The sequence below is a fragment of the Terrapene carolina genome, unplaced genomic scaffold, assembly GCF_002925995.2.
Source record: "Terrapene carolina triunguis isolate 2854851 unplaced genomic scaffold, T_m_triunguis-2.0 Scaffold508, whole genome shotgun sequence".
Classification (NCBI taxonomy): domain Eukaryota; kingdom Metazoa; phylum Chordata; order Testudines; family Emydidae; genus Terrapene; species Terrapene triunguis.
Genome location: NW_020664859.1, coordinates 773,682 through 787,575, shown reverse-complemented (window position 1 = coordinate 787,575; position 13,894 = coordinate 773,682). Strand labels below are relative to the sequence as shown.

The 13,894-nt window shown below is 46.8% G+C and overlaps 1 protein-coding gene across 1 annotated transcript in view; it reads right to left on the bottom strand.

Annotated features, from left to right (window-relative positions):
• NOXA1 (NADPH oxidase activator 1) overlaps window positions 1–13,894 on the bottom strand; it is a 41,210-nt gene that overhangs the window by 16,325 nt on the left and 10,991 nt on the right. Inside the window, exons 4-5 of the mRNA XM_026658714.2 lie at window positions 11,603–11,711; window positions 1,275–1,409 (exon numbers count right to left, since the gene is read on the bottom strand). Of these exons, the coding sequence (XP_026514499.1) occupies window positions 1,275–1,409; window positions 11,603–11,711 (244 nt within the window). The remainder of the gene's footprint in view (window positions 1–1,274; window positions 1,410–11,602; window positions 11,712–13,894) is intronic.

Genomic DNA, 13,894 nt, shown 5'->3' with positions numbered 1-13,894 from the left:
TCGCGGCTCCCACTGGCCGCGGTTCGCTGTCCCAGGCCAATGGGGGTCGGCGGGAAGCAGCGGCCAGCACATCCCTTGGCCCGCGCCGCTTCCCGCCACCCCCATTGGCCTGGGACAGCGAACCGCGGCCAGTGGGAGCCGCGATCGGCCGAAGCTGCGGACGCGGCAGGTAAACAAACCGGCCTGGCCCGCCAGGGGCTTTCCCTGACCAAGCGGCGGACCGGCTTTGAGAACCACTGCTTTAGAACACAAGCAGATCCCTAACTGGCAGCAGCTACGAAGAAACTTTCCCTATGACCAGATTATTCCATAACTGTCCACTATGGGGTTACTTTCCCCTTCCTCTGAAGCAGCTGGTAGTGATGGAGACAGGATACTAAAGTAGATGGACAATTGCTCTGACAGGCTATCACAACTTCTATGCTTTGAAGGGAAAGGCACTGTAGGCAGGTGGCAGGCGGGGGCAGATAGAACAGCTGGAACACCCCAATCTTTGGAGTGCTGATAACCCAGGTGGAGACTTTTTAACTTGGGCCCTATGAAATGTATCCCCAGGACTCAAATCGCCAGGATTTAAACCTTTATAGTTAAGGCTAAGATTTTGTCACCGATATTGTTAGTAAAAGTCATGGACAGGTCATGGGCAAAAAAGAAAAATTCACGGAAGCCCTGACCTGTTCCTGGCTTTTACTAAAGATATCCCTGACAAAATGGGGATCTGCGGGTCCCCACCTTGCCTGAAGTGGGGCAGCTGCGCAGGAGCTAGGAGCCGCCGGCAGCAGCTGGGGGCTGGAAGGTACCCCTGCCACCTGAAGCTCTAGGGGCCCACGGCGGTCAGGAACTCGGGGGTTCCCCTGCCGCCCAAGGGCTTGGGGGTTCCCCTGCCTCCAGCAGCTCTGCGAGCTCCACCGCCCGCGGCGGCCGGGAGCTCGGGGGTTCCCCTGCCTCCAGCAGCTCTGCGAGCTCCACCGCTCGCGGCGGCCGGGAGCTCGGGGGTTTCCCCACCACCGCAGCAGCTGGGAGCTGCAGGATTCCTCTGCTGCCTGCAGCTCCAGGGGCCCATGGCACCGCCCATGGTGGCTGGGAGCTCCAGGGGTTCCCCCTCCATCAGTGACAGCTTGGAGCTCTGGGGCTGCCAGCGGTGGCGGGGGTACCCCATAGCTCCCTGCCCCTGCGGGCTGCGGGGGACCCTGCAGCTCCCAACCACCGGAGGCTGAAGTCATGGAGGTCGACCTCCATGATTAAACTGTAACCTTGTTTATATTCAGTCTCACCTGCACCCACTCAAGGGCAACATCCAGGCTTGTGGTTCTTCCTTCAGGCCTCTGTCTGATAGCCTCCTCCAGGGTTATTCTAGCTTCCTGCCACAGCCCAAGCCGGCACTGCACTGCTGCAGTATTGTACAGCACCTAAAACCAGCAGTAAGGGGATGAGACTCTCACCAGCAGCTCAAGGGAATCAAAACAACAGGAAGTTCACTGAAGCCAACCAAGTGCAGAAACACAAGTGAAACAGAAAGGCGTGTCCAGAGCATCACAGACACAGCAACCAGCTCAGCCTTTCCTCTGCTATTGATCATGGGGATGCTGCTGCGAGAGCTATCTTACAAAACTTCACATACAGAGCTCAGAGAAAATAAACTCTGCGCTTCATGAAGCTATGCTGCTAGGCTGCTGTCATGTTATTGATTTAAACTGGGACCATATAGAACATGGTTGCAACCAAAGTCCTGTAGTGGCACCAAATCTTGCATAAAGGGGTCAAATGAGGTGTCTGAGACAAGGTTATGGTTTGCTGGTTTTAATTATGCTGTCTATATGTGTGTATCAATTTTGTAGTTGAAGTTATGAATATTGGCTCTATGCTGTCTGTATTTCAAACTTATGCTATGCTTCTGGGAAACATCCCAGACAAGTTGGTGTTAGCTCTGCCTAGCCTACTTGATGGCCCATTAAGGACCATCAGCTATGCAATTGACCCATGGAGAGAAGGCAGATACGCCTTATAACTGAGCAAAGTATGCAGGAACTTGCCCATGTGACTCCAAACTCCATTTTGCTGTAATTTTCCACAGTAAGAACAAAGAGGTGTTCTTACACCTGGAAAAGACTATAAAAGACTGATGCCTCTCCTCCATCTTGTCTTCAATTCTGCTTCATACCTCTGGAGGAACTTTGCTACAAACTGAAGCTCTGAACAAAGGACTGATGACCCATCCCAGCTGGGGATGTATTCCAGAGATTTGATTTTGAACCTGCAGTTTATTTCATCACTGCTACAAGCCTGAACCAGGAACTTTGCCATTACTGTATGTAATTGATTCCATTTAACCAATTCTAGCTCTCATCTATATCTTTTTCCTTTTATGAATAAACCTTTAGATTTTAGATTCTAAAGGATTGGCAACAGCGTGATTTGTGGGTAAGATCTGATTTGTATATTGAACTGGGTCTGGGGCTTGATCCTTTGGGATCAGGAGAACCTTTTTCTTTTAATGGGGTATTGGTTTTCATAACCATTTGTCCCCATGGCACTGGTGGTGATATTGGGAAACTGGAGTGTCTAAGGGAATTGCTTGTGTGACTTGTGGTTAGCCAGTGGGGTGAGACCAAAGTCTTCACTGTCTGGCTGGTTTGGTTTGCCTTAGAGGTGGAAAAACCCCAGCCTAGGGCTGTAACTGCCCTGTTTTAAGCAATTTGTCCTGAATTGGCACTCTCAGTTGGGTCCCGCCAGAACCGCATTGTTACAGCTGCACACAGCAGGCTCAGAGCCTTTGGGTCAGATCAGGACTAGCCACCAGGGTGCTGGAAGCAAAGAGGTACATGGGGCAAAAAAGAGGAAGAGTTCTCAAAGAAGGATCATCTCTGACAACATATGAGGCACTGTAGGTTAGTCCCTCTCTAGGCACCAGTGGCTCTAACATTTTCCCTGTGCATGTTTCCTGGCTTTCTGCAAGCGTGTATCCTGCTGCTGTGATTCCCTTGTTCTGTGGCAGGGATAGGCAACCTTTGGCACGCGTGCTGAAGGCGGCACGCGAGCTGACTTTCAGTGGCACTCATACTGCCCAGGTCCTGGCCACCAGTCCAGGGGGCTCTGCATTTTAATTTAATTTTAAATGAAGCTTCTTAAACATTTTAAAAACCTTATTTACTTTACATACAACAATAGTTTCGTTATAAATTATAGACTTATGGAAAGAGACCTTCTAAAAACGTTAAAATGTATTACTGGCACACAAAACCTTAAATCAGAGTGAATAAATGAAGACTCGGCACACCACTTCTGAAAGGTTGCCGACCCCTGTCTGTGGCATACACTGTGCTCAACGACAGCACATTCACTAGTCACACCCTGGGAGGAAAAGCAGTGGGGAGTCACATGGACAGATATGTGCTCTTCTACAGGGTTCAGACAATAGCCAGGCCCTCAGCTAGCATTTAAGTTGAGGACAGAGCAGTGGCTTGTTGGACAGTGGCACCAAGGGGAATGGAGCTTGGGAGATGTCCGAGTGCAGTGTTTTCCCCAAGAATTGAAATGGGGGGGGGGGGGTGTTCGAATTTACAGGCGGGAAGTCAGGGCTGATGTGGGGTGAGACCGTGAGGATAAAGGTGAGCTGTATGGCATCACAGTAAAAACAGAAAAATGTTTCATGACCATTTTATTAGATTTAACTCATGTTTTAAAATCATCACACAAATTAAAGTTGGCTACTCAAGCCTTCTATGAAGCATTACATCTACATCCTTCTTGGTTTCTTGTTATAATTTTGCACAACTCTGTTAATGAACTTCTTGAATGCAATGTGTTCATCTTTGGTGGCTTCTCGTGTATCCGGTACTTCCATTCCTTCAATTGATATGCTCATTAGTTCAGTCACATGATCAGGCAGAAGGCGACTTCTTTCAGAACATAAAATTCTATTCAATGATGAAAAAGAATGCTCAACTGTAGCTGTTGTGACTGGGAGTAGCAAGAGATGAATTCCTACTTTTTTCATCCCAGGAAACATAGCATAAAGATCGGGTCGAGCCACTAGTGATGATAAAAAAGAAGTTGAAGTCAAATCTTCATTCATTTGTGGTATAATATTCCACTCTGTGTTCAAATTCTCTATTCTATCCTGAGCACATAGCAGCCCCATTGCTGGTAGTGCCTCACTCCACTCAACTGTCAGTGTTTTATAGGACAGGGATCTGTAAAAGCTACGTAAAGGTTGAGTAGAATCTAGAAGTCACTGTTGTAGATTTTTAAGAATCAAGTCTGTGTATTTTTTCAGTTGTCTTAACAAACACTTCTTGTCCTCTTCACTTAAGGATTCAATATAAATGCCTTCATTAGTCAACTTCTGGACTGAAGTCTTTGTTTCTTCCAGTGCTTTTACAATGGATAGCTTACTGATTGATCCAAATGTAGCTTTTATTGCTGGACAAAGATCTACTACTATTGTAGCAGATGCCTGGATGGCATTGTTTAATGACCCAAGTGGTTTCAACAGTAGACTTACAAGAGGGAGAATGGCAATAGTCTTCTCTGAATGTAGTAGCAAAAGTAATCCACCAGCCTCACTACTTAGATCCATCCCATCTTGGTAGATACTTTCCAAAGCCAGTAATAACAGCTGGAGTAATTTTAAGACAATAGCCAAGGATCGCTCATGAGAAAGCCAGAGGGTTTTCCCAGGTTGGACTAATTTGAACTTCAGTCCCAGTGTATCTTCTATATTTTCCAAGATATTCAGTCTTTTTGGACTCTTGCTGAAAAAAGAATATAATGAAAACATTAAATTTATAGCTTTTTAAATGTCTTTTGAAGACAGCTCATACTAGCGCTAGTTGGAGTAGATGGACTCTGCAGTGTGTATAGGAGAGATTAGGGTTACATTTTTCTCTGAGCAAAGCTTGTACTCCACCATGTCTTCCAGAGAAGTTTGCAGCTTCATCAAATGCACAAGCAGCCATCTATTTGGGGTCCAACTGACAAGCATTTAACTCTTCTCAGATGTGGGTTGTCACAGATGCAGCCGATGTGTCTTCTATAACTTGAACATCTAGAAATGCATCTACTGGCCTACCACTGACATCAAGATAACGTACACAATGACTTAATACTTGATGTCCATTTGCATCGGTGCATTCATCAGCCAAGTATGCAAATTTTTTGAATGTGGTAAGAGTGTTCTTCGCTTTTTCAACTGTTGAGTCTTTCACTGTTGCACCACATGCTTCTAGCCCAGGGGTCTCAAACACGCGGCCCGCGGGGTGATTTTCTGCGGCCCGCGAGCCCCTTGCAGCCCCCCCGCCCTCTCCCAGTGTTTACCAGAGCGGCTCCGGCCGGACGTGCACCAGGAGCAGGACATGCTCCCTGCCTGCCTGCCTGCCCTGCCCTGCCCTGCCCAGCTCCAGGAAGAGGCTGGAACATGAGGAACGGGGCGGGGGCGGAGGGGCTGTGTGTGGCTGTTGCTTCAGGCAGCACCCCCAGCAGCTCCAATTGGCTGGGAACGGGGAACCGCGGCCAATGGGAGCTGCTGGCGCCAGTGCCTCAAGCAACAGAAACACACAGCCCCTCCGCCCCCCTTCCCCACGTTCCAGCCTCTTGTGGGGGCAGGGCAGACAGGCAGGCAGGCAGGGAGCCTGCCCTGCCCCCGGTACGCGCCGGGCCAGATCCTGCCCCCCGAAACCCTCCTGCAGCCAAACCCCCTGCCCTGAGCCCCCTGCCTAGGGTGACCAGACAGCAAATGTGAAAAATCGGGACGGGGGTGGGGGGTAATAGGAGCCTATATAAGAAAGAGACCCCAAAATCAGGACTGTCCCTATAAAATCGGGACATCTAGTCACCCTACCCCTGCCGCACCCTGCACCCCTCCTGCACCCCGACCCCCGCCTCACCCCACACCCCTCCTGCACTCCAACCCACTGCCCTGAGCCCCCTGCCGCACCCTGCACCCTACCCCTTGCTGTACCCCTCACCCCTCCTGCACCCCACACCCCAACTCCCTGCCCTGAGCCCCCACCACACCCCATACCCCTCCTGCACGCCCCGGGGGCAGGGAGGGGGCAGAGTTGGGGTGGGGATTTCGGGGAAGGGGTTGGAATGGGGGCAGGGAAGTGGTTGGAAGAGGCGGGGCAGGGGCGTGGCCTCATGGAAGGGGTGGAGTGGGGGCAGGGCCGAGGGCGGCGGGGGGGGGAGGTGTCAGTAATGCGGCCCTCGGGCCAATGTTCTAGTCCTCATGTGGACCTCATGGTCATTTGAGTTTGAGACCCCTGTTCTAGCCAGTCAGTTGAGTTTCTTGCAGAAAGGTAGTGAGCATTTGCTGGTCTTGTTCGGAACCAGTGTTCAAGTTCAGGATGAACAAGTGACAATGCACTTAACATTGGCCTTCAGTTTGTAGTATGTGGTATCTCTTGCTTAAATAGAAAGTATGATGCCACAGCCATGTTTGTTCACATGAACTGTGTTGTGTCTCCAGCATTCTTAACAGCCTCATTAACACTCACTAGTGTTGTCCTTGGTCAGTGGAGACTCAGAGTTCAGAGGTGCTTTCACATGAGTTCACCTCCCAGGTGGGGGGCAAGAAGGCACCTTGCTCGTTCCTCCAGCTGCTCACTGTTCGCTCTGGCCACTGCTGTTCATTGTGCCACCGTTCACTCCATCGCTCTGTTACCAATGGCCCTGCACAGTCACCTTCTGCTGCCACCTGCCACTGTGACCTCTGCGAGTTGGTCTCTTGAGGTTCCACCCAGCTCTCAGTGATTTCAGCTGAGCTCTCAGTGGGGGAACCTCGCTGCTAGTGCAGACTGGGCCATCTCTTCCACAGAAACACTGTCCTCACAGCAGGCACTTAGCCCTGATTATCAGAGATTTCAGCTGCAGTGGTCACTTAACAGAACAAAAGACTATCTATGGAGCCTAATCAGCTCTGTCTTTAAACAGTGCAGAGGGGAAGGTCAAATAGTACTTGTGACTCAGGCAGACCATCAAGCAAAACACCTGTCCCCACCCTCTCTCTTGATGCCCTCAATCAGCACAGGCTAAGTACAGTTCTTCTGCCCTTTACTCATACAATAAGAATAACAACATTTCATCCCCCCCCCACACACACACACGTTCAAGTGATCTGTAACCCAACCCCAGCCAAAATCTATCACTTGGGTAACACAGCTCTGTTTGCTGGATACCTAGGTAGATTAGGTGTGAATGTAAATACAATCTGGTCCTGAAGCCTTTCCCCCCAGCTCATCACTAGCTGTCAGGGAGAGCTCATTTAGACTTTGCTTATAAATCATCATTTGAAATTATTAGGTTGGCCAACATCACCGAAATGAATGTACTGACATGGTCATAAAAAACAACAGCTGTATAAGGAACCTAGTCTATGTTCATGCTTTTCAAATCTATTACATTTTTTCAGATACACGTATTTTATCATACACTTTATATGCTTTTAAAGTGTGTATTAATGTTTCAATTTCAATTCAAATTTCCAAACAATCACTAAACTGGCAACACTGCATGTAAATAGTTCACAAAACTGGGGGGGGGGGGGGGTGTTGGGGAAATTCAGGGCGGGCGTAGGGAAATCCCTGTCCGAGTGGCAGATGCTGGAGCAGTGAATTGGTGTGAGGAAAATAAGCACATAACCTGAGATGGGCCATGGTCTGCCGGTAAGATCATAGGACTAGGAGCCAGAAGAACTAAGTCCTATTCCTCATTGTTATTGACACATGGATAATAATACTTATGCACCTCACAGAGGTGTTGTGGGGATTAATTAAGGCTAAACTATGGTCCAATGGATTTCAGTGGTAAAACTCTCATTAGCTTAACAGAACATAAGAACATAAGAATGGCCGTACTGGGTCAGACCAAAGGTCCATCTAGCCCAGTATCCTGTCTATCGACAGTGGCCAATGCCAGGTGCCCCAGACGGAGTGAACCTAACAGGTAATGATCAAGTGATATCTCTCCTGACATCCATCTCCACCCTCTGACAAACAGAGGCTAGGGACACCATTCCTTACCCATCCTGGCTAATAGCCATTAATGGACTTAACCACCATGAATTTATCCAGTTCTCTTTTAAACGCTGTTATAGTCCTAGCCTTCACAACCTCCTCAGGTAAGGAGTTCCACAAGTTGACTGTGTGCTGTGTGAAGAATTTCCTTTTATTTGTTTTAAACCTGCTGCCTATTAATTTCATTTGGTGACCCCTAGTTCTTGTATTATGGGAATAAGTAAATAACTTTTCCTTATCTACTTTCTCCACATCACTCATAATTTTATATACGTCTAACATATCCCCCCTTAGTCTCCTCTTTTCCAAGCTGAAAAGTCCTAGCCTCTTTAATCTCTCCTCATATGGGACCCTCTCCAAACCCCTAATCATTTTAGTTGCCCTTCTCTGAACCTTTTCTAGAGCCAGTATATCTTTTTTGAGATGAGGAGACCACATCTGTATGCAGTATTCAAGATGTGGGTGTACCATGGATTTATATAAAGGCAATAATATATTCTCCGTCTTATTCTCTATCTCCTTTTTAATGATTCCTAACATCCTGTTTGCTTTTTTGACCGCCTCTGCACACTGCGTGGACATCTTCAGAGAACTATCCACTATGACTCCAAGATCTTTTTCCTGATTTGTTGTAGCTAAATTAGCCCCCATCAAATTGTATGTATAGTTGGGGTTATTTTTTCCAAAAAGCTTGTGTGGGACCTGGGTTTAGCCCTTATTTTTGTAAAGATCTTTGAGATACTCAGATGAAAGCAGATCATTAGAGCATTAATCACAAATGATGATTTATCACCATCGCCATACATGTGTGCTGATGGTGAAATCCTCCAATGGGATTTTGTTTTCATATTTTGCAAAATGTGAAACCTTTTCAGAGGACATTAGAGGGTCAACATGGTGTGAATACACATCTTGATATCTTCTAAAGGATGCTTCATGAATAAATGTTTGTGCTTGCCAGCGTGTGCACCAATCCCATTCCCCCAGCCACCCTTCAGATGTGCCTGGGGCCCTGCACTCTCAAAAGGCATACCCATTGTTTTCAAAGGCATGACAACAGAGTAGAAGGAAATGCAGGGAGAGATCCATAAAGTCACACTGCTGCTGTATAGAAGCTTTAGCGCATTGCATTTTAAGGAGCACATGCATGAATAAAGTCGCCTGACAGATTCTGGGACCTGTCTGACTGTCTATATGCATCCGACGAAGTGGGTTGTAGCCCACGAAAGCTTATGCTCTAATAAATTTGTTAGTCTCTAAGGTGCCACAAGTACTCCTGTTCTTTTTGTGGAGACACACAATGACTCTTTTCATATTTAGGGGAGTCTAAATATTAAACTCTCTCTTTTTTCTACCTGATTTTCAGTGCATCCAAAAAGACTCAGGACACAAGAAACAAAGTAATGTAAAGGAGACTAGCTAAAAATATGCCCCTGTACAACAGCTGCATCTGTGTTTAAAATGTTTTCACTTCTCAAAACCCCTTTGTTACACAGTCTGCACTAGTCTGTGACCTCTGTCCCTTAATTCCTCAGAGAGGTGTAAACAGAAATTCACTGTGCATGAGCTGGGGGAAGTCGCAACAACCCATCACATCTGACACATGGGATAGAATCCCCAATAATATACACTGAGTAAAGAACATACACAGACATTAAGATTATTTCCAGTGTTGTGTAAATTGTCTTTCTTTTATATGGTGCAGCAATAATTTTTGTTGTGTTTACATTTATAATTATTGGACAGAACATTGGGAGTTTAAAAGAATGTGCCCAATAACATTACCAGCTGCAGACTAGGCCTTGTTAACTACCACTTGGGATTTGTTCAAAGTTTGCATTCTTAGGGCCATGTCTTCCAGTTAGGCCCATGGGATGTGTGAAGAAATGGGAATTTGCTGTCCTATTTTTAGGAATTTATGTGTGCCTCAGTTTCCTTCTATACTTTGCATTGCTACCTTGTGGGTGCAAAAGGGTTAACACTGCTTCTGGAACAGCTCCATGAGGTATGTGTGTCACTTTGCTGTGCTGGGTCATTAACAGGTTGCAACTAATGCAGGTCAACAGAGGATGTGAAGAGACAATAAGACCCCCACCCCCACCCTTTGCCCCACCCTGAAGACTGAACAGTTGACACCTAATAGAAGGAACTCCGCCCCCCAGGCAGAACATGCGAACTCAGCTGGAGAACAAAGGCAAAAAGGTGTCAGGTGGCTGGAATAAGGGCTGCCCTGTGGAGGGACTCAGCAGCTCTCATCTGGAATGAAGGCAAAGAGACAGAGCCAGAACTGGAGTTGAAAACAGCTTTCATTGCATTGGCGTGGCCAGGACGGACTATGCCTTAACTTTTACTTTCCTGTGCTAACCTAAGAACTCTCAGATTCTGTAGCCAGGTGATTAATAAATTGTTACCTTGTTTTGAAAAGGCTGCCTGTGTTGCTGCAAGTACTCACTGTGAGCCTTGCGCTCTGACTGGGTACAGTACCAGCCTTTAGGGTTTCCAATTTTGGTTGGACGTATTCCTGGAGGTCTCATCACACAACATAATCTTTAATTAAAGATTAATCTTTCATTTCTGGAGACTCCAGGACAACCTGGATTTGCTGCAGATAGCCACGGAAAGAGACAGGGACCACTGGTGCCCAAAGGCCCAGTCTCGGAGTCTGAGACACTATAGCCTGCCCTGTGGAACTGTGTGGTTCCCTGGTGCCCGGCCCACTAAAAGGGTCACTCCCAAGGGATGGGTTACAGGGTGGGGCATAGACCAGCCCTGTGAATCCGTGACAGGTGGACCTGTGATAAGCAGCAGATAATGTGACATTTCTGTGTACAGGAACATGGATATGTGGTTTTTGCTCATGCTTCCATTCTCAAAATTTATGCACAACACTGGTATTGGTCTCAAGGGATCTCTACAGAGACTGCAGTCTGGCCAAAGACGGCATCTTTAGCTCATTGCAACACTGATATGCATTCTACTGGGATGAAATTTAAGGAAAAACCCGTGCCTCTCAGGAACCACTCTCTACTCCTTAACTGGATTAACTGCAACTCAACAATCTCAGTAGAACTAGAGAGAGAAAGTTGGGTGGTCTCATCTCCATTCACATGTTCTGTACACACTTCTTTTCAGATACTCACTCTCTCAATATAAAAATACTGTTTGAATTTTGGAATTAGACCACTTTCTCCCAGTTTTCCCAAGCTAGCGGGTAAGCTCCAGAGCAGTGCTAATACACCGCTACCTCGATATAATACGACCCGATATAACATGACTTTGGATATAACGCGGTAAAGCAGTGCTCCGGGGGGGCGGGGCTGCGCACTCCGGTGGATCAAAGCAAGTTCAATATAACGCTGTTTCACCTATAACGCGGTAAGATTTTTTGGCTCCCGAGGACAGCGTTATATCGAGGTAGAGGTGTATTGTGCAAGTTGGACTGGCAGCACACTCATATCCTCATATAGATCTGGATATCAGGGTTTTACCGTCAAACACTGAAATTATGATGGACACAGCTTGGAAAGCATCTGGTTGGCTTTCCATTGCCGATAAGTAAAGACATATCTCCTACCCACCCACACACTCACCTCCCAGGCACAGAGCATATGCCTTAGTCCCAGTTGTTTGTAGTCAATGAAAGGGTTATTTCTTAGGTGAGTGAGGGCCATGCTGAAGTCATACAGAGCTTCTTCATACCTGCAGTGCACAAGGATAGAGATGAAGATAAGAACTGAATCCCCAAATTTGCAGGGAAAAGTATCAAGCTCAGGAACCAGACTAGCAAAGAGGATTCTTCTCTTCCCAACAGCCTGGGTTAAAGGAAGCTTCACTGGAGAAACATGTAGAATCACTAAATTTAGACTATTGCTTCCCTTTCTTCCATGATGATCTGGTCTTATCCCACTGTCTGAGTCTGTTAACTTTTGACATCCAAAATGCTGTCATGATACTGAGGAGATGGGAGAAAGTGGAAAGGCTAACAGTTCCTTGCTAACTGTAGAAACTGTTCACATTATGCTCCAATTATGGGAATTGGGATCGCCTTGCAATTTTATCCTAGCTAGTGTCCTTGCAGAAATTTCAGAGAAAAAGGAAGTGCTGAAGGGTAATGCTGATATTGGACAACAATTCCCAACTAAAGGGGAAGGGTCTGAGAAAAACCTGCAGCTGGCCTGTGCCAGCTGACTTGGACTCTCAGGGCTCAGGCCTGTTTAATTGTAGTGTAGACTTACAGGCTAGGGCTGGAGCCTGGGCTCTAGGGCCCTGTGGGGTAGGAAGGTCCCAGAGCTCAGGTTGCAGGCAGAGCCCAGAAGTCTATGCAGCAATGGAACAGCCCCGCAGTCTGAGCCTGAGTCATAGAATATCAGGGTTGGAAGGGACCTCAGGAGGTCATCTAGTCCAACCCCCAGCACAAAGCAGGACCAATCCCCAGACAGATTTTTGCCCCAGATCCCTAAATGGCCCCCTTAAGGAGTGAGCTCACAACCCTAGGTTTAGCAGGCCAATGCTCAAACCACTGAGCTACCCCTCCCCCATGGGCCAGCTGGGGGTTTGTCTTTGCTGTGTAGACAAACCCTGACAATCAAGGTTTTTTGAACAATGTATGTATAAATACAGAGGAACTCCACTGACTACAAATGGAATTGCTCTGAATTAGAGCTGTGCGAAGGATGGAAGTTCTGCTTGGAGAACGAATTCCAGAGTTCTAATTTGACTTCATTCCAAATTTGAAAAATGTGAAGTTCTCTGCAAAGGAATTTTTGTTTCATTTCAAGTTGTTGAAAACATTTCATTTCCATACAGAATTTTAAATAATCAAAATGAATAGTCTTTTCAAAATGAAGAATTGAAATGTTTTGTTTTGACATTGTCTAAACCTTTCCCCCCTTTCTTCTTCCTAAATGAACTTCTCAACGGAACAGTACATTCTAACAGAATATGATTCCACTGACGTTCCTCCAACCAGCTCTACTCTGAATTTACCCCAGTGTTGTTCAGAGCAGAATTTGGCTTAGCCATTTTGACCGACAGGAATGGCAATGGCCACCCTCCCTCAGAAAAGGGGAATGGCCACAGAGACACAAAGGTCACCCTATGGGGACAACTAAAATCATAATAGGGACGGGGGGAAGGGGAGTGAGGTATGTGTTGCTAGGAGCCCAGATGCCAGCTCATGCCAAGGCCCCAGGCCTCACTGAACACTGACAGATGCACAGCTCGAAATCAGTCTAACTCACCTGTGTGTTAGTATTGTTAAAATATGACTTAGATTTATAAGAATATGTTTATTGTTTAGAATTTATGAAGACTTGTAGGATGCTGCATGTATTAATCTTACTTATAACATCTGTACCCTGTAAGGGTATATAAGATTGTATGAGGTGTTTGCATTGTAATCATCCGTAATTGTGTAAATCATCAAACAGAAAGGAGCATTAATTAATGTAGAAATACTGGCTTCCTACAGAAGGTGTTAGGTCCTGCCCACCAAGAAGACCCACAAAGGAGCCATTGTGAAACTGTCACGCTGACTGGAGTGGCTCACGACTACCTCAGGGCAGACTGTCAGAAAACAAGGGCAGACACCCCAAACTGGTGGTGTGGTAGATAATTATATTTCCCCAAGCCAGTAACAAATGTGAACTCCTGGATCACTCTTACCAGGCCCACCATGGAATCACAGACAGTCCCCTTAGACTCTCCAGTCTATCTTGCCACCCAGGCAGGCTGAACTTTGTGATAAAAGATTCTTTAAACCCCAAATCACACCACATCAGGTTTCTCCCAGTCCCAAGAGACCAGTCACCCCAGATCAACTGGTACTACAGATCTTACACCAAAGACAAGGCTGGCAGCCAATTCTATAGTAAACTAACTAT